Here is a 21,090-nt window from a genome sequence, read left to right on the forward strand (position 1 = left end):
TCATCTTAAAGTGCAGACAGTCCTTGAGCTTGCTAGGATAGAGCTCTCCCAGGACATCTGACCCCATTTACTTGTGCAGGACCATTCAAAGGGAAGGTAGAGTTTCTGCATTGGGGTAGACTGGGAGCTGAATAGTCCCTGCCATGAGGCAGTCAGGCGATGCAAAGCTGGCGTATTATTGGATAAATAATGAAAATCAGTATGTGTCCTTGAAAAACAAAAAAAATTGACTAGATATAAAATGAATCAGACTGTGGGCAAATGTGAATAAAAATGGAGATTATAATTAACCTTATCTTTTACTATCTGTAATAGTACCATCCTACATAATAAAAGGGTAATATGCAAATTGACCCTAATGGTGGAACGACCAGAACAACCATTCAACCAGTCACTATGAGGCACACTGTCCACCTCTTGGTTTCTCCCCTGGGCTGGCAGGCTCCCATTGCCCAATGGCAAACAGGGAACCAGAGTGGGTGATGGGGGACGTGAGTGGCGCCAGGCCAAGGCCCTGCCCCACCAGTCATCCCACACACAGAGGGAGACCTGCAGCAGGGGCAGGGCTGGTGAGTGGGCAGGAACAGCCGATCACTTGGTCCCACCCCAAGCCGGCAGTCTCTGATCACCCCATGGTGAATGGGGAACCAGGGGTAGATGGGGGGCCGGGGGCGGGGGGGAAGCGGGCAGGGCTGGCTGCTGGCAGCTGGGGAAGATGGCCAGGCCTAGGGACAGTACCCAGGCACTAATTTTGTGTGCTGGGCCTCTAGTTAGATATATAAAAACACATTTTCAATAGGAATGAAACTTATTTAACTTAATCACCAACACAATGGACATCCGTTTTATCTAATGCTGTTTGTAATTTGTAAACTGAAGAAAAAATAAGGGCTCATGTTTACATTTGTTGGCATAATAAAGTAATAGTTATAGTGAATAACTCTGGATAATTACTAGACTGTCCAGAAGCGCATGGTCTGTCCATTTACTGAGGACAAATCTAAATAACTGCAATTTGAAATTGTTCTCAGTTTTGTAATTTAAACCACTTTTCATGTGCATTGTCTGATTCAGTAGTTCTCAGCTGGGGCTGATGGTGCCCTGCAGGGGACATTTGGCCAGGTCTGGTGACATTCTTGATTCCTGTATAAATCTGGCCTTTAATGCCCATTTCCTCCACTCAGCCTCCTACCTGCAGGGGTAGGAGTGGGGGAGGCGGAAAAGTGGGACCGAGGCTCAGTGGGAGGAATAGGCCCATTCAACCTGCTGCTTAAGGAAAGTCATGGCAGCAAGAATGAGAGAAGAGTGAGGAGCTAGTTCCCAAGGGACGGGTCCCATGGCACCCCTAAGAATCAAACACTGGCTCTAAGAGAGGGTGGGATCCAGAGCTCTTCATGAAGCCAATACAAAAGGATCTCAAGTTTAAGGTTGCATGGGAACCCCCCAGAGGGCTTGCTAAGACAGCCTGCTGGGTCCCACCCACATTTGTAACACGTTCCCTGGTGATACTGATGACACTGGACCAGGAACCCCACTCAGAGAACCCCTGGCCTAGAAGCATCCCAGTTGTCAAGCATCCCTGCCCCCTCCAACGATCTGTCATCATTACTTAACCATAAAGGGCAGTATTACACCCGTTTTTTTCCAATGCAGTGTTCATAGAAGCCATTATTTATCTTCCATTCTTTTCAGCCACCTTATGACCATTTCTCTGAATTCTTTCTCTGATAGGTTGCTTGCCTCTATTTCGTTTACCTCCTGAAGCCACTATTTAAAGTAAAGCCAAACCTCCCAGTTCTATTTAAAAATGTGAATGTGAGCCTTACTCCAGCATCCAATACAATAGGGTCAGATTCCATCATCTGCTTTAATTTATTCACACCGCTTTTTGCCTGCATTAATATGGATGATTGGGAGTTAACCAGACTTAAACTTTATTATGCATGCAGCGAGTTATATTACCTGTGCTTGAAAAGCACTTTAACTCCTTTGACCAAGGGCTGAGATTTCAGACTTCTGAGTGAAAATGTGAGTTTCAGGCTGCTCTAAAATATTCTGCTATGGCATCCCCATCACAATAAATTTGACTTGCTGAAGCAAATCTCTTAATTGCTTCCGGAGCCCGTGTCTGAAACCCGAATGGTAACAGACGGCATACGCTCATTTTTTTTTTTTTTTTGTTCCCATTTAAAAATGCCTCTTTCAAGCTTGACTTTAATTTCTCACAACCTTGGCCCTGTGGGCTGATGTAGTAAAAAAAAAAAAAAAAATCCAACTTTTAGTCAGCAAATGAAATAAACTGTTTTCAAGACACATATGGAGTAAATATGGATGGTAAAGAGGTGCTACTTTTACAGTCACTTTTCTGACCATCCGTTTCGCGAAGGAATTATTTGCAGGCCTCCCAGAAACCGGCTTCTCTATTACCCAGCCGGCCGGGGAGCGGACACGGCCAGCCGCTGCCCCAATGTGCTCATTCTCGTGTGACTCATTACTGCACACGGAGGTGTTGGCCCCGAATGCTCTGAAGCAGCTGAAAACTATCTCATTATGCAGCAGCCAATCAAGGCCTTTTTCTTTTCTTTCTTTCTTTCTTTCTTTCTTTCTTTCTTTCTTTCTTTCTCTCTCTCTCTCTCTCTCTCTCTCTCTCTCTCTCTCTCTCTCTCTCTCTCTCTCTTTCTTTCTTTCTTTTCTTCTTCTTCTTTTTTTCTTCTTTAAACAAAACCCTCTCCTTGACTCTCAGCACATGGAAGTGTTTTGAGGACTGGTTCTGTGGGCTTCATGAAACTATTCTGGGACTCCGGTGCCGACAACAGGCCTCACTTTGATGTCAGCGGTAAATGGATGTTCCAAGGAAGTGGGTTCTCAAACCCCACCACCGTCCTTCCTCCCTACCACCGGCAAACAGGGCGGCTTTCACAAATAACTTCTGCAAAACCCCACTTGGTCCTGGTTCCCAAACTCCCTCTTCTAAAGGAAACTCGGGATTACTCCTCCTAACCCTTTCCTGAGGAAGCTGTTTAGGATAAGGACGGCAAAAAGGATGATATTATCAGTGAAAACAATAATAAACATTTGTGAACACCTGTTATGTACCAGGCACGGAGCCCTTCCTGTGCATTATCTCATTGAGTCTTTAAAATGGCCCTACGTGTTGGTACTATTATACTTCTCATTTTGAAGACGGGAAAACTATTTGAGGTGACAAAGCTATTAAATTTGGAATCTGTGTTCTTTTTTTAAAAAATATATTTTATTTTTTCAGAGAGGAAGTGAAAGGGATAGTTAGAAACGTTGATCAGCTGCCTCCTGCACACTTCTTACTGGGTATGTGCCCACAAGCAAGGTACATGCCTTTGACTGGAATCGAACCTGGGACCTTTCAGTCCATAGCTCTAACCGCTGAGCCAAATCAGTTAGGACTAGAATCTGTGTTCTTTTTTGAAATTTACTAAAGTATAACATACATTCAGAAAAGTATGTTATACTTTTCTGAAGTGTATGTTCTGAAGTGTAAGTGTAAAGCCCTGAGTGTATACTGCTCAATGAACTTTCATAAGATAAACACACCCCTGGAACGAGCACTCAGGTCAGGAAAGTATCAGCCACACCCGAGAAACCCCCTTCCTCCACCACACAGTTATTATCCGCCCACTCTGCCCAGGGAACGAGCTATTATCTGCACTTGAAAAGTATTTAACTCCTCTGACCATGATTGTAACTCCTTAGATTAGGGGTGTCGAACTCAATCAGAGAAGGGGCCAAAATCTAAAATCCAGCCTCAATCGCGGGCCGAATGGTTTACTGAACAGTCATAAACTGTCATTGTGATGGAAACGCAGCGAAGTGCAGTGATGACAGTGCGGTGAGGGCCACATTGCAAGGCCTGGCGGGACGGATTTGGCCCGCGGGCCTTGTGTTTGACACATGTGCCTTAGATCATGCCTATCATTGAACTTAAATGGAATCAATAAAGTATGCATTCTCTTGTTTAACTTTTTCAATCCAGTTTTATAGTTTTGAGAGTATTGAGATTTAGGCGTTTTTCACTGCTGTATAGTATTCCATTGTGTGAACATGGCACAATTTATCTGTTCTATTGTTAATATGCAGGAGTTATATTTTTAAAATGTACTTTTTTTGATTTTAGAGAGGGAGGGATAGAAACATCAATGATGAGAATCATTGTTCGGCTCTCTCCTGCAGGTTGCCCTGACCAGGAATCGAATCATAACTGCCTGGTTCATAGGTGGACCTTCAACCTCTGAGCCACACCTGTTGGGGTGCAGGGGTTATTATTAAGTTGGGGCTATTAAAAATAACTCTATTAGAAACATTTTTGTACATACCTACTGACAATAATTCCATACGTTTCTGCTGGGCATACATACACTGAGAAACAAATTGCTGGGTACATTCAGCATTAATAAATACTGTTAGTAGTTCAGCCTGTGTTGCTATGACCCGAAGGTTACTATGAACTGAGCTGTGTCCCTCCAAAATTCATATGCTGAAGCCCCAACTCCCAATGTGTTCATATTTGGAGACAGAGCCTTGAAGGAGAAAATGGATATTGGATGAGGTCACATGGGTCCTAATCCAATAGGACTGGTGTTCTTTTTTAAGGAGAGCAAGAGACACAGCGCTCCTTCTCTCTTCTAGCACTCACGGAGGGAAGGCCACATGAGGACACAGTGAGAAGGTGGCTGTCTGCAGCCAGGAAGGAGCAGAGTTCTCACCAGAAACCAAACTTGTCAGCACCTTGATCTTGGACTTCAAGCGTCCAGAACTATGGGAAAATAAATGCCTGTCGTTGAAGCCACGCAGTGTGAGGTGTTCTGTTCTGACAGCCAGAGCAGACGCAGCGAAGGGGAGAAGTAGTGTGGAAGTTGGCCTCACCTCAATGAGCTTGCCTTCTATTTGGGACTGTGGCCTTTCTGGTCCTGGCGTCTTGGCAACTCTGAGCCCACAGGTTTGTCTCCGCAGCTCTTGGACTCTGCCAAGGCGCAGGTCAGGCCTGCAGCCTCTCATCCCTGTGCCACCTCTGATCGGGCAAGACCCAGAAAACAAAGTGCTTGAGGGTGGTCTGTAACAGCCCACTCTATCATGACTGGAAATGGAAATCCAACTGGTAGTTTTTAAAACAAGGCATTTACAAGTAACAAATGCTATTCAAACGGAGTGTCTGCTAGTTTTTGAAATAGCAACCCAACATACATTTTTCTTCTAAGGATGTCTCTATTGGGAACCCACACTTTCTTTAATCTTTGTTGGCTTAGAGACTGAAAATTTCCTAGAAGGCTAGTTAGGTGACTCCCTGCAAAATGATCAGAATTGCCTAGAATGGTTTTTTAGGGGGAAAAGTTTAAGAAAAACAACCACTCAGTGACACTTGAATAAAAATAAAAATAAAAACTGTCTCATCTGAGCCCTGGCCGGGTAGCTCAGTTGGTTGAGTGTAGTCCTGATATGCTAAGGTTGTGGGTTCGATCCCCTATCAGGGTACATACAAGAATCAACCACAACAAATTAATGTTTCTCTCTCTTTCCTTTCCTCTATCTCTAAAATCAATAATAATAATAACAAAATAATAAAAAGTCACATCTGGTAACTGAAAAGAAAATCACAGATGAAGCCCAAACAACACCGACTCAGAGAGCCTGGTTTCCACAAGTGGTGGGTATGGTGCTGGGGCACCAGCCACTTAGTGCTTCTGTTTCCTTAGCTGTATGAAGGGAATAATCATGCCTGTGAAGAATCGTTCCCAAATCTCCAGAGCAGCTCCTCAGCATATGCCTGGAGCCCCCTCAGCATGGCCGAGATCCGTCCTTGGCACTGATCACCGATGGTGCTATGACCAGCTGTCTGGGCCTCAGCCGAGTCTGGCTCCTTCAGGCACCGGCACTGGCTGCTCTCTTTCCGTCCTTAGAACAGTGCCTCACACGTGGCAGGTCCTTATGAACCCGGCACGCCGGTAGCTCTTCCCAAAGTGACCCATCGAGTGGTCACTGCAATGGTGAGCCACACATTACGAGGCAATTATGTCTTCTGTGAATTTGGTAAGTGGAGTTGTCATAGACTAGGACGTGGTCAAAGTCACCCAAGAAAACTCATTCAATGGCCCTCAACGTACAGAACATGTTCTGTACACTCCATCCGGTACAGTCGTCATCAGGCACTCTCAGTTCTGAGAATGACAAAGCCAGATGAAAGGAAAGGGTGATGGGCATAACCCAAGACCTTGGTGCATTCGAACCTCAGTCTTTATTACACCTCATGTTTCTTGAAGCGGCTGGAGACCCGTGGTGATGGCTAAGGAAGGCCTCCTCACCCGCAGTACCTCCTCCATTCTGCTTTTACTATGAAGTCTCTAGGACTTTTACACCAAGTGATGTTGGGGTTTGGTTCTCAAGCTGATGACTAGCCTGTTTTCCAGAACATCCCTCTTTTGGAGAGTCCTGGAGCATGGTAGCTTGGTAAAGTTTAACTTGGTTATAACCATTTTCTCTACCCTATTTCACACTGGCATGTGTTTCCTGTCAGTATATAAAAACCTATTAATATTCTATGAGACATGTTCATTGTGACGTGCCAGGAATGCAGCCTTAGACAGCTACTTAAAGCTTTTCTGACTTATTTTTATAAACAATCCTTAGTATAAGTATTTATCTGGCTTCAGGACAGAGAAATTAAGAACAAATTAGAAATGGAGAAGGCTGTCACATTAAAAAGAATACAGACAGCTAACATCTTGGCAGGAATAAAAGGAAGAGAAAAATTATAACGCATCCATGGAATTACTTCAGATATTCAACACTGCACGTGGTACAATCATGAAGATTCAAAATATCTAGTAGCAATCAAGTCCATAAGATAAAGCGACATACTTGGCAAATTTGCTTCAGATGGTAGGAATATGTTTATTATATTTCATCAAGCTTAAAGTTATGAATTTTGGGTGTATAAAGATTCAATTTTTAGAAATATTTATCCTCTCACAGTAGCAGATAAGAAAGCCTCTGCTCTATCAACTTGGCTCTCCACAGTTCTTCCCTTCACATATTGCTCAGATCACAGTCAACCAATTCAGATTCTTTTTAAAAAAAATATTTTTTATTGATTTTTTTAGAGAGAAAGGAAGAGGGAGAGAAGAAACATTGATGACAGAGAAACATTAATTGGCTGCCTCCTGTATGTCCTCCATTGAGGACTGAGCCCAAAACCCAGGCATGTGCGCTGACTGGGAATTGAACCAACAACCTTTTGGTGCATGGGACAATGCTTAATCCATTGAGCCACACTGGACGGGTTCAAACAGATTCTTTATATGCAAGTTTCATTCAAACCTTTGAGTTTTATTTAACCCCCAAACAATCTTTTTAAGGAGGATGGTTTTTCTAACAAGTAAATGTCAAGATACCAGAACAGAAGTAAAAGTTTATTTATCTTTTATGTCATGTCCATTTGCAAATCAAATTCAGTACATGAACGAGGAACTGCATTACAGTCCACATTGCTGGCATCTCTTCCATGGCCCGAGGCTCACTGATCAAGGGGTGTTCAGTCAGTCTTCTAGTGTTAAAAAATCCTTTCCATCGATTTTTTTCTTTTTTTCCGAGAACATTCAAAGGAATTATTCACAGGAGCAGACATGGTCCTCAGTCCCTTCTATTTTGCACTGCGTTGGACATATGGTTTGTTCTCCTTAAATAGTCCTCTTTTCCATCCTCACTCATTGTACTTGGCCAGTTTTAACCTGGGGATAATGTTCATGGACTGCAGTTCCTGGAAGAGCAGCTTGCAGGCATACGGAATACGAAGGGAAGACACGTGACAGGATGACTTGCAGTAATGGCACCTGAAACCCAAGTCGGCATGTATTAGAGGGACAATGACTCAGAACAAAGGCCTGCATGCAGGAGGTGAGAATTCTAACAAATTCTCTTGCCATTCCATCCAGTTGGTTTTCTATTCCTCCGTGTCCAGCCATGCTATCCAAAATGTACTTGTGTCCCCAAAGTAAAAAGAAGCCTCCAAAGAAGCAAAATCCAAAACAAAACAATGACCACTCCCCCGGTTTTAAAAAACATACTTTTAATCAGGTAGTACCATGCTTCTTAGACCTTTCTCCTTAAAATGTAAAACATCTGCCAATATAGTTGTTTTGAATAAGTCCCCGAAATCTGAACCATCTGAAAGTTACTCAGATATAGATTTTTCATTGTTAAAAGCATTTTAAACAGATTCAGTCTCCATGTATTGATAAGCATCTACTACAATGTACTATTCTAGGCAAGAGCTCCACATTTACCACTTGACTTCTGTCACTGAGAGACTTGAAGCATGCTGGGAAAGATGGAACTTTCATATAGAAAGGTGGTGGTGCACATATTCCCATTTAATCCTTACCACAGCCCACATTCCTAATCAACACACTTACTATGCTATTAGGATTACCTTTTCTCTTCCTTCAACCAGGGAACTTAAAGCCATTGATTCGGTCTTTATCAATGGCTACAAGTGAAGAAAGATTCCTGGGGAGAAAATGAACTATTCTGTCAGGTTTCAGACCAAAAGAGCCTCACCCTATACCTCAAGGATCGGGGCACCTGGGACAGTAGGTACCCAGTACAAATCCTGAGACTTAACAGGTGGAAAACTACCGTATTTTTCGGACCATAAGATGCACTTTTTTCCCCCCAGAAGTGGGGGGAAAAAGTCCCTGCGTCTTATGGTCCAAATATAGCCTACACATATACTTTAAAAAAAAAGTTTTTTTACTTGCCCGGCTCTGTGTGGTCTCTGTGTGCTTGCCCGGCTCTAAAATGGTTCTAAATGCTGCTGTTTACTTTACAGGGTTGATTACATGTGTTTATGACTGTGATGTTGGGTTTTAATGCACATAAAATATTTTAGGACACTATTTGTTTCAGAATCTTTTTTTCTTCATTTCCCTTCTCTAAAAACTGGTGCGTCTTATGGTCCGGTGCGTCTTATGGTCCGAAAAATATGGTAAGTCCTCCCAGGTATCAGGGGAGAACGTGAGTGCAAGAGGAACAGCACCAAGGCTTGGAAGAGGCAGCGCTAACTGGGACCTGGAGGAAGATCCCTCAGGGAACAAGAAAGGCTATTCTGGAGGGTGCTAAGGCACATGTATAAAAAATGTAAACACGCATATTACTGAAATAATCACAAAAGTGGCAAAGATGTGCACAAGAATGTTCTCGGTCACACGATTTATAACAGCACGGAGCAGGAGAGTGCTCAGATAGTTCTGCGAGTGCAGGACACATATGCAGACACTGAATGCAATGGTGCAGACCCACATTTACTGAAATGTAAAGGTGTCCAGGACACACTGTGAGGTGGAAAAAGCAGTTTGCTAAACAGCATGGTCCCAAGCGGGTCATCAAATGGTTTTCAGTAAAGGAATGAAGTCCCCAAAATCCTATGTACCATGATTTTTTTGGTATGTATTTGAATCTCCCTGCTATTAACAATCTCAAAAAAAATTCATGATTTAAAAACAAAAATGTTAAGAACAACTGGCAAACTGAGATGTCCCCGAAAGTCACTAAAATATTAACGGGGTCATCTCTGAGTGGCGAGAATTCTGACTATTTTTATTTTTTTTGTAACTTAATATTTTATAAAGAGCAGGGATCATTTTTGTAATCAGCAAAATAAAGCTTGTATTATTTCACAAAAGAAAATCATGAAGGTGAGAATTTGAATGTGCTGGTGAGTGACTATGCAGACAGGAGCTTCTTGAGGAGAAGAGAATGGGATCCAGGCTTGGGGCCCTGACAGGGGGCTGCGAGAGCTTACGCTGCAGAGTATTTGACTCTATCCACAGTAATAAATATAAACATGAGAATCGCTTTTCCTAAAAGATTACCTAAAGATTTTCTTAATGCATGACAGTTTACGAATTATGTTTCTAATATGCCTGGGTTGGTCTAATTTATTCAAGTATCATGTTCATGCCTTCACTGAATTGGAGAAATGCATTTAGCTGGAGCAACTTCTTACAGATTCTCCTGTCATTATCCTGTGAATTCAATCCAGGCTAATCTACTTAAAATTTCTATGTGTGCTGATTCACTATTCAGAAAGCCCACTAACCTTCTCTCTTATGAACTATTTATCCACTATTTAAAGTGTTCCAATGCATATATACACATACATGCATACACAAATAAAAATACATACATATATAAATAGGAATATGTAAATTACCTTACTCTGGTCTGAACAACTCCCAAAGAAAGAAATTTGACCCAAACAATAAACAAACTGATTTTTCAGGGCAAAGCCGGCAAAAGGAGGCGGCTGTGGCTTCACATGAGAAATGACTGTCCAGTGAAATATCCTCCATGAGCTAATTATCCTAATAGGGATTTTCTTTTCTCTGCAGTTTTCCTTCTGGATCTCTCTTTTGTGATTTATACCCTTCGTGTCTGCTGTAGAACAGTCTTGCTGTAAACATCCCCATAGCAATGCCTTACTAATGTGCAAATCAGCGACAAAAGGCCAGTTTCAAGGTTCTGAGCTGCTTTAATTACCCAGCCTCCATTGTGCTGTTCATTAAAGAGCGACTCCCTCTAACAGATGCCCGTACTCCATCCCACACAACCCAGCATGCACGTCAGGTAACACGGGGAAAGGACAGCATCATTATGCTCCTCTGCCTGAGCGCAGCACACGGAGCCTGCCAGCCCTGCAGACTGGATGAGGATGCTTTCCTGTTGGCAACAGGGTGTAAGTAGGCCATTCAAAATCAGACAGACAGTGCACCCAGGTCTGTGTAATTACAGTAAAGACCCTTAAACTGTGTAACCCGATTTAGTGCTCCTTAAAGGATTTCAAATACAACACACACTGAACACTAGAGGTTCAAAATCAGGCACTGCCATCAGATAATCTTCAAGTGTGACAGAAATGAAGCAGGAAAGAAGATACGAAGTTAACAGAATAATATAGAGACCAATTATTGCTAACTTTCGGTTTTTCGAGTATTCAGCATAAGAGGGCAAGGTTTTCAAAGTGCATGAGTCAATATGATCGTTCTTTTCTCCTATCCTTTTCTCTTTTCTCTCCTTTCTTCCCCAGTCTTTCTTCCATTTTCTTCTTTTGTTCTCGCCCCCCTTTATTTCCCCCCCCCCCTTCTTTCTTCTTTTTCCTCTTTCCCTCATTCCTTCTTTTCCTTTTTTTTTATTTTTCCTCTTAGTCTTCCTCCTTTTTCCTCCCTCCCTCTCTCCCTCCCTCCCTCTTTTCCTTTTCCTCACTCTTCCTCTTTTTTTGGGGGGGGGGCACATGAGAGAATGTAGGAGAATAGAGAAGAAAAGAAACTCTTTTTTGAAGTTTCATGACCCCTATTGGTAATAAAATGACTCTTCTGCACCATTTTTTTTTTCCCCCCAAAGTAAATTACTTAAAAATCTTTGTACCCAATTTGAAGATTTAGCCATAGTGGAGCTAAGTTCCAGGCATTTTCCTATTATATTACACCTTGTTGTTGTTATACAGGACAATAAAAGGCAAACTCAATATGCATTTCAAAAGACCATGTCACTGATACGAGAAAGAGCTAAATTTATGCTAGAATATTGTCACCCCATCTCTGCAACCTTATGAAAGGCAAATGGCCACCTCTGGTGCCAGTTTTTAAAATGAGATAATTTCTTCACAGACAGGTCTCAGCGACTCTTCTGCACCAAAATAATAAAATAATTGATTTTGGCTAAAAGGATTTGACATTTAACTAGCAAGGTATACACTGTGTTCTAAGGACACTCATCCTTTTTTTCCTTCACTGTTGAGAGTATAACAGACATCCCCTTTTAATTTCCCCCATCATTCTGACTCTTAATTTGCTTTATTCAACCAAGAAACTGGCAGCTTAAGATGGCAAGAAGTTGGGGGGACTCATAAGGAAAATGTGGCCCATCTTACTAACCCTCAGGCTCTGGCAATGAATGCTCACCTGGGCTACTACCCCTCTGGGGACTGCCCATCCCCAGGGAAAGGGGCTCTGGAAGGGAAGTGAGGGCGATGAGGAGGTTGACGCTACTTCCCATCCCTGCAGCACCTGCCTCAGATGTTGTTAGACCTGCTCTCTGACAGAAAAGTGAAAGAGAGACTGAGGAATGCAGGCCCTCCTGTCTACAGGGTATTCTGGGTTCTGGATCATGACCAACGCTAAGCAGAGCAGTGGTTCTTTGGTGATGCAGTGGAACCATTAAGAGGAGAAAAGATGCTCTAACAACACAAACAGAAGGCATGCAGCATCACCTTTTACAATGGACTTTGTGTACTGACTGCACCGAACTAATAGACTGCGAATCACATTTACCTATTGACAATCCTAGTGGTTTGAATCATGGGAATCACCGTCCAAGTGGAAAGCAAAATACAGACAAGGGATCAGGGTACCAGGTTCTGGTCCTGGTCTGTCACTAATTTGCTATAAGATCTGGGGCAATACACCTGCCTCTTTAGGTTTGAAGTTACATGAGGGCATTCGACACAATCTTCTCTAAAATGTTTCTATTAACAATATGCCATAATTATAACACCTACCAAGGACTCTGCTAGGATTTTTACAGATGGAGTGTTATAAAAGGTACTGGAGATAATAGTAACAAGATGATAAAGTCCTTGGGAGTTTAAACTCCAGCTGTGCAAAGAACACGTACACACAGAATCCCCAATTCCAGGAAAGCACGGACTGGAAGGTTGGTGAATATGTAGGTATGATCTAGAGTCAATTCTTGAGCTGTGATTTAAGAGGCAGGGGGTGTAGTATGAAAGACATATGGTATCCACTTACCAGCCGGAATACCCCAGAAGTCCACACTGCCCACAGACATCAACCTCAAAGGCATCACTTGAAATCATTAGTCGCTCTAGTAAAAGCATACTGGCTCCATAACCAATTAAACAGTCACGTTCCATTTCTCCAAGACGCAAACCACCATCACGAGATCGACCTTCAGTGGGCTGCCTTTGAAACAAGTTAAACAAATGTGTTATTATATTACACAAAGAGGCCGCATCACATGCTGGCTGAGAGTTCAGCACTCTGGAGCAGGGCTCACCTGGATTCAAATCACTTATTAGGCAGTGGCCTTGTGCATGCTGCTCAGCCTCCCAGCCTCATTTATAAAACGTACATAAGACTACCTGTTCCAAAGAGCCTTAAATGAGCAGAGATGTGAGAGATGTGATCCTAGTGGTTGGTTGCTATTTTTATTTTTAAATAGAAATAAGTAATTATTTAAATAATTATATAATAATAGACACACAGCCTATAAAGTACCAGTGCTAGCATGACTATTACTATTAAAATCACTATCATTATTATTAGGAAGGGATGTCTTTTGAGTATTTTCAGAGATGTCTTAGTTCTTTGTTAAAAACAGAAAAAGTGAGCAGATCAGAGTGTAGAAGAAACCGGGTCCTCTAGCAGTAATTCCCAGGCCTCAGGGAGGAGCTTTACTATTAAATAAACATGGAAAGAAGCAAATGGGTTTTTATAAAATTTGGAATAGGTTGGGACTCACCTGGAGCCAGATGGGAGGTTGCCCAGAGACCTACTTCCCCAACCCCCAGGTGTGTGTCCCATATGAGTCCTTCCTTCATGTGTGAAAATGCTCCATTCCTTTTCAGAGGGAGCACTTGAACTGGGCAGCTATTAGCCCCTGACTGGACTCCCTGTGGCTTATGTATCTGCTGGGCTTGAGAATACTTTAAAAGATTAAGAATCCAGGACCCAGAGATGCAGGTAAAATTAAGAGATTCTGAAACAACTTATACGCCGTATTTTCCGGCGTATAAGACGACATTTGAACCGGAAAAAAAGTCAACCGAAAATCGGGGGCAAAAGACCAAAATTGCACAAAAATTACTTGCAGATCTTGACGGCAAAGTAAGTCTTTTCTTTGAAGTGGGGGGTAGTCTTATACGGCGAATACAGGCCTAAACCTATGTTTTAACTGTAAAATTAGGGGGTTGTCTTATACGTCGGAAAATACGGTAGGCAATCCCACCTCGGTACTGGTGACACAAATCATCAGTGAGAGAGAGACAGAGAGTCATGAGCATCGTGGCCAGCTTATTTTGGAGTGACACTCCTTGGAGGTACTCTGAGCAGGGGTGGACTATATAAAGCTCTTGTTTGCTTTATTCCACAGCATCTTTTAATCTTTGCTATTGTTGCTGCCAGATTTCCCGAGTTAAGAAAGTAAACACACGATGGCCAGCACATGCTGAAATGTTAACTTGTGTTGTTGATAGTTACAATGGAAAATCAATTTAAGTTGTATATTATTTGTGGAAAGAAAATCTACATATGAAAAATTCATAAGTATATCTCAATGAACACACTGCAGTGGAAACTTGATAGCTGAGCACAACATATATATATGCTTTTATCTGCTAGGAGAACCCCCCAGGGACAGGGGAAGGATCCTTCCACCTGTGCTCACTGGACAAGTGAAGGTGGCCAGATCACATGTGGGCAGAACCCAAAACTTGAATTTTAACCAACTGAGATAACTGACTATAGACAAATGCACTCCAGGCTGTCTTCATATGGAATACACACAGTAATACTAAAGTAATAACCTTCTTTTATTCAACAAAGTAAAACATAGGAAATAACTGCTTTGATATTTATATTACTCTGAAATGGTTTTTGGATGTTGTAATACAAGTTCCGGAGGGGACAGTATGCAGGGGAAAGATACACGTAACCCATGTAGGGTCTCACTGCTGAAGTCAATACTGGCTTGAAAATCTCAACTTCTCTTCCCTCTTCTGTAATTTAAGCACACAAATGCCTATCACTTCAATAGGCATGTGCATTTTCTCAGTTTTACATGGTCAAGGAATTTAGTCATCTATACCTCTCCTTTGATTTGGAAAACAAAACAAAACAAAGACCCAAATATTAGCTGCTTCATCCTCTTGCTCCCTCCACTGCAATGTAACATCTAAGACTTAGATGTTACTTAGATTCTAAGTAATGCTCCATGAAAGTGGACAGGGACCTGGATATTTATTGAGCATCTCCTATGGATCGACACTGTACACAGCCTATATTCAAACACCTGACATTCACCAGCATGCTGTGTAGTGGGTTTTATTGTCTCTACTTCATATACAAGAAAACGAAGCTGAGAGACATAAGGGATCTGTCCAAGGCTCATGGTAGTGCTACAAGGTGGTGATGAGTTCACATCTATGTCATTCTGACCCCAGGGCCTGGGATCCCTCCCCTGGCTCAGAGTTCCCCGTCCTCGGCAGTAGTGCCATACCAAGTTGGGGAGTAATTCTTGGAGGTAAAGACTGTGCTGTGCACTGCAGGATGTTTGGCAGCATTCCTGACCTCTAGATGCCGGTAGCTCCTTCCTTGCCCCCCAGTGTGGCATCCCCAAATGTTTTCTGATGTCCTAGGGAGGCAAAATTGCCCTGGTTGAGAACCACTGCCTTAGGTTTTACTGCTCCAACGGGAAGATGTAGTAGTAAGGACACATAAACTTGATATTTATATCCACTCGTCAAATCCAACATTGGGCTTGAATTGAGGATACACTGGTGAAGGAGTATCCATGGACCTGGAGCTTATGTAAATAAGCAGGCAACTACAGGTACCTTATGCTCCAATCACAGAAGTTTAAAAAAAATGACAACTGTGGCTTAGGCTACCAATAATGTGTGCATATGTTTTCTGTGCACACATGGTACCTAAGATGCACTGCTATGCCATTACTGTGGGTGTGTAAGTGTACCTACATTCTTATAAAAGAACTGTTCTGAACAGGACCATACTTGGAAACTGGTACACAGTAAACGATTACATAGGAGAACACTGTGAAGACCTACGGAGGGTTTGCTTGTGCCTGTAAAGTGATTTTTAAAAAATATATTTTATTGATTTTGTACAGAGAGGAAGGGAAAGAGATAGAGAGTCAGAAACATCGATGAGAGAGATGTTTCTGACTCTCTATCTGGGGATGTGCCCGCAACCAAGGTACATGCCCTTGACCGGAATCGAACCCCAGGACCCTTCAGTCCCCAAGCTGGCGCTCTATCCACTGAGCCAAACCGGTTTCGGCCTGTAAAGTGATTTTTAATGTAAATCAGAGATATATAATTTTTGTTGATGCCTAATACCCCAAAGTTTGAAATCTCAGAGAAACAGAAACTTGGTTGAGTCTGCTTATTGCTGTACTTGGAAATACAAGGGAGATTCGACTGCCCTGTAAATTCCTTCTGTACATGCTCTTCTCTTACCTGGTGAGGACAGCGCGCGGTCCCCGGGCACGGGCATGCATCTTATCCAGCACCATGTGTTTCAGCTTCTGGTAGTACACGGGGCCGAAGTAAATGTATGCTTCCAAAGGCTCACTGAAAGAAAGGTCAGAGTTTGGGTTAAGAAACTAAGTTGGGCTAGCAGGAGACAGCCTTTTCTAGGTCTCAGCACTGACAGGCCCTTATTTGTCTATGAACAGATTTATGCGTGAGTGAAAAGAAAATGAAAAGGCTAGATCTGAAAATATAAAAAGTACCATGAAAATATAAAAGCAGGGGTAGGGAACCTTTCTTTTGCTAAGGGCCATTTGGATATCTATAGCGTCATTCATGAGCCATACAAAATTATCAACTTAAAAATTAGCCTGCTATATTTAGTCAAATGTTTAATTAATGCACCCCGAGTGCTTTGGCAGGCCTTATATGGCCCGTGGGCTGGATGTTCCCCGCCCCTGCATTAAAAGGCACAGAGTTTAATTAAGAAATAAAATTTAAACAGCTTGTGAAACTGTGCGGAACGATGCTTCCTTCACTGCTCCCACCCCCACCAGGCCGCCATCCTTTCTGCCTGGACTACTGCAGTTAATCTTCTAGTTGGTCTTCCTGCTTCTACTCTCTCCTCTCAACAATCTCTTCTTCACATAACAAGCCAGAGCCATTCCTTCTAAAGGGTAAATAGCAGCAGGTCACTCTTCTGCTCTAAATTCCCAGTGGTTTCCCACTGAATCCGTATCATCCAAATTTTGCATGCAGCCACAAGGTTTAAGGTAATGTGGCTCCTGCCCACATCTGACTCATTTACTACTTCCTTTCTCCATCGCTCATTCTACTCCCTAACACTGGCCCCTTCATTGTCCCTCAGATGTAGTAATGAATCTTTAGAAATATTGTAGTAAGAGTTTAAAGGAGTGAATATTTTAGTTCTTTGACAGAAGAAACCTTTTTTCTTAAGTCTGAAGCAAGAGTAGCCAGAGGATCGATGACTTTAAAACTATTTTTACTGCCGAAACCGGTTTGGCTCAGTGGATAGAGCGTCGGCCTACGAACTGAAAGGTCCCAGGTTCGATTCTGGTCAAGGGCATGTACCTTGGTTGCGGGAACATCCCCAGTAGGGGGTGTGCAGGAGGCAGCTGATTGATGATTCTCTCTCATTGATGTTTCTAACTCTCTATCCCTCTCTCTTCCTCTCTGCGAAAAATCAATAATATATATATATTTTAAAATTATTTTTACTACCCTAGAGCTTTCTTCCAAAAACAAAACAAAACAAAAAGAAACTACCATGTGTCCCTTAATCTATGACTTAATCTGTTTAACAATCTGTCATCCCTATTTTTAAGATGAAGAAAAAGGCACAGAGGGTCCAAGAGGTTAAATAAGAGCTGGTGAGTGGAGCAGGAAGCTCCAAACCTAGGGCTCGCCCTGCCATGCTGGCCAGTCTTGAGCCAGGTAAATGATTAAGAGTGGGAAGAGCAAAAGGCATGGCAGAGAGGCACATAAATACATCTGTGCCAGCTTGCTTGCTAAACCTTATATTTTCTGTATCATTAGCAAAGGCTTTTGCACTTATCAAGCACAACTAGATTCTTGGAAGACCTAAAGTGGAGTGGAGCATGGTGTCAGGAGACCCTGTTCTTGTCTCAGGTTGTCACATAGTAATTATATGAGTTCTTTACCTCAGTTTTCTTAGTTGTACAACAGAGTGGTTGGACCAAGTTTCTTTCTAGCTCTAATAATAAATGATCCTATTCCTCCAGAGTACGATTGCTCATGGTAGAATTTATGGAACTCTGTCACCATTTCATCATTAGCTGATTAAGGCCATAAGCAGTTTTCCCTCCTAGCTATGCTGAAGAATGTGACCAAGGGTGAAAGCTGGTAGGTGAATATGTTTGCAAGCCCTTTGTAGAACACCGAGATAATTGGGAGAAAAATGAAAACACGGGCTGGGTGTAGAGGACAGTGATGTAGACATATCCATTAGCTATCTAGAGGAAGCAGAGCATAAGCCATTCAAAAATTTCAGTAAAATTATGGTCAGAAGGTCCACCAAAATGGCTCATTTGTTTTGCACACTTTCTGGGCGAGAAGCAAAGACTAAGATGATTAGTGTTACAACAACAACAGCATTTTCTGAAATGGACCTTAGCTATTTTGCTGAATTATTTTTTAAATGGACCATTACTCTTTCCCAGTAATGTGATTTTCTATAACATCTCAAGTATGATACAGCTAAAGAAATCCATATTATCATAGGCTGGATAAATCATTTTAGAAGGCACTCAATGCTTTTAACAGATACAGATTTTGACCATTTTAATCACATCTGGATAGCCCATTTGCAGCACTGAAATCAAGCTGTGTGTTCTCACACATGCTTCCACACTGAGTTTCAGTTGTGCCTTTCAGGTTTAAAACCTCAGAAGAACAGTATAAACACTGTGTCCCAGAGTTTTACCTGGCATAAAAATACTGAAGTGTGTCTTAATTTAAACAACCAACTTGATTCTTTAAAATCATGTGCAAGTTTCAAAACCTTGTCTTTTACAATAATTTCAGGGATATCTGTTTCTCCCAGATAAAAAGAAAACCCATCCCTCTGCCTGTGTGACCTGCTCTTCCCTTTCCCCAGCCTCACTTCAGGCTGTACCACTACCTCCTCACTGCACGGCAGCCGGGCTGGCCTCTTCCAATTCCCGAACCTGCCAAGATCTGTCCCTTGTTAAGAGGTAAATATGTTTTTCCTCTGCATGAAACACTTCAGAAACTTCACTCTTCTTATCCTTCACATTTCTGCCTTCCAACAGGGGTCTCACCTTCCCACAGTGATCCTCTAGCCTACTCTTTGTCTTCATTCAGGTGAGAGCTATTTGTATTTATTATTTGTTTTCATTGCTTTATTCAACAAATATTTATGGAGTGTGCCGATGTGTGTCAGGCTCTATGCTAAACACTAGAAATAAAACAGTAAACGAAACAGATAAGCCCTGCTCTCAAAGAGGTTACATTACACTTGGGGAGACAGACAATAATATTACATAGTATCCTATCTAATAAAAGAGTGATATGCAAATTGACCATCACTCCAAGACACATGACGGCCACCTCCATGTGATCAAAGATGGATGCCCCCATGTGGACACAAGATAGCCGCCACTAGATAGCCAGCAGGGGAGGGCAGTTGTGGGCAGTTAGGAGTGACCAGACCAGCAAAGGAGGGCAGTTGGGGGGAACCAGGCCTGCAGGAAAGGTCAGTTGTGGGCAATCAGGAAAGCAGGGAGGGCAGATGGGGGTGACTGGGCTGGCAGAGAGGGGCAATTGAGAGAGACCAGGTCAGGAGGGGAGGGCAGTTGGGGGGGAACCAGAATTGCAGGGGAGGGCAATTGGGGGATGGGCCAGGTTTGTAGGGGAGAGCAGTTGGGGTGGGGGTGGGGCCAGGCCTGCAAGGAAGGGCAGTCAGGGGGACTAGACTGGCAGGGGAGGGCAGTTAGGGGTGACCAGGTCGGCCGGCAGGGGAGTGGTTAGAAGGTGATCAAGCTGGCAGGCAGAAGTGCTTAGGGGCAATCAAGCAGAGGCAGGCAAGCAGTTGGGAGACAGCAGTCCTGGATTGTGAGAGGGTGCAGGCTGGGCTGAGGGACACCATCCCTGTGCACAAATTTCATGCACTGGACCTCTAGTTATTATATAATCTACTAGAGACCCAATGCATGAAATTCATGCAAGTGGCTTGGCCCTCGCAGTCCTGACTTCATCCAGAAGGTCATTTGGAAGGACATCTGGAAGGTCATTTGGCTGTCCGGTGTAATTAGCATATTATGTTTTTATTATTATAGATATATATAAAAGCCTAAGCGATCAAACAACCAGTCAACTGGTCAATCGGTTGCTATGACGCACACTGACCAACAAGAGACAGATGCTCAATGCACAGGATCAGGCTCCCTCCTATCTGGATTGGGTCTGTGGGGATCAAGCCTGCACTGGCTATCTGACATCCCCTGAGGAGTTCTAGATTGCGAGAGGGCACAGGCCAGGCCGAGGGACCCTACTGATGCATGAATCCATGCCCTGGGCCTCTAGTCCTATCTAATAAAAGAGTAATATGCAAATAAAATCACTCCGCTATACCCACAAGACATACTCACCAGCCAATCAGGAGTGAGTATGCAAATTAACCCAACCAAGATGGCTGCGGCCATGGAAAGCGCAGGAGGCTTGGGTTTCCCCAGCAATGGAGGAAGCTAAGCTCTCTGTACACCCTGGCAGGCCCAGGCCTCCATTCAAGGCTACAAAGTTTCAATTATAGAAGATAAATATATCCCAGGTACCAGGGCCTCTGCTTGGGTTATGGGGGCGGGGGGGTGGGGGGGGGGGAGAGAGGCACAGCTGGCTTGCAAACCACCATAGGCCCTCACCCAGGCCACCCCATATCCCAAGGGAATCCCCACCCTGCCCCAGGACACCCTTCAGGGCAAACCAGCTGGCCCCCACCCGTGCATCAGGCTTCTATCCTATCTAATAAAAGAGTAATATGCAAATTGACCATCATTCCAACACAGAAGATAGTTGCCCCCATGTGGACACAAGATGGCTGCCACAAGATGGCCAGCAGGGGAGGACAGTTGGGAGGGACAAGGCCTGCAAGAGAGGGCAGTTGGGGGCAATCAAGCCTGTAGGGGAGGGTAGTTGGGGTGACCAGGCCTGTAGGGGTGGGCAGTTAGGGGCAAACAGGCTGGCAGGGGTGCAGTTAGGCATAAATTAGGCTTACAGCA

The 21,090-nt window shown here is 43.2% G+C and overlaps 1 protein-coding gene across 6 annotated transcripts in view; it reads right to left on the reverse strand.

Annotated features, from left to right (window-relative positions):
- Positions 1-7,418: 7,418 nt before the first annotated feature.
- POLR3B (RNA polymerase III subunit B) overlaps positions 7,419-21,090 on the reverse strand; it is a 94,221-nt gene continuing 80,549 nt past the window's right edge. For 5 of the 6 annotated variants that reach the window (XM_036454838.2, XM_036454833.2, XM_036454836.2 and 2 more), the window contains 3 exons: positions 16,301-16,414; positions 12,834-13,007; positions 7,419-7,859 (listed from right to left, as the gene is read on the reverse strand). In XM_036454838.2, the coding sequence (XP_036310731.1) occupies positions 7,730-7,859; positions 12,834-13,007; positions 16,301-16,414 (418 nt within the window). In that variant the 3' untranslated portion in view covers positions 7,419-7,729. The remainder of the gene's footprint in view (positions 7,860-12,833; positions 13,008-16,300; positions 16,415-21,090) is intronic. The other variant, XM_036454837.2, reaches the window with a different exon arrangement.

This window comes from Pipistrellus kuhlii, unplaced genomic scaffold (genome assembly GCF_014108245.1).
Source record: "Pipistrellus kuhlii isolate mPipKuh1 unplaced genomic scaffold, mPipKuh1.p scaffold_m20_p_3, whole genome shotgun sequence".
In the NCBI taxonomy this organism is placed as follows: Eukaryota; Metazoa; Chordata; class Mammalia; order Chiroptera; family Vespertilionidae; genus Pipistrellus; species Pipistrellus kuhlii.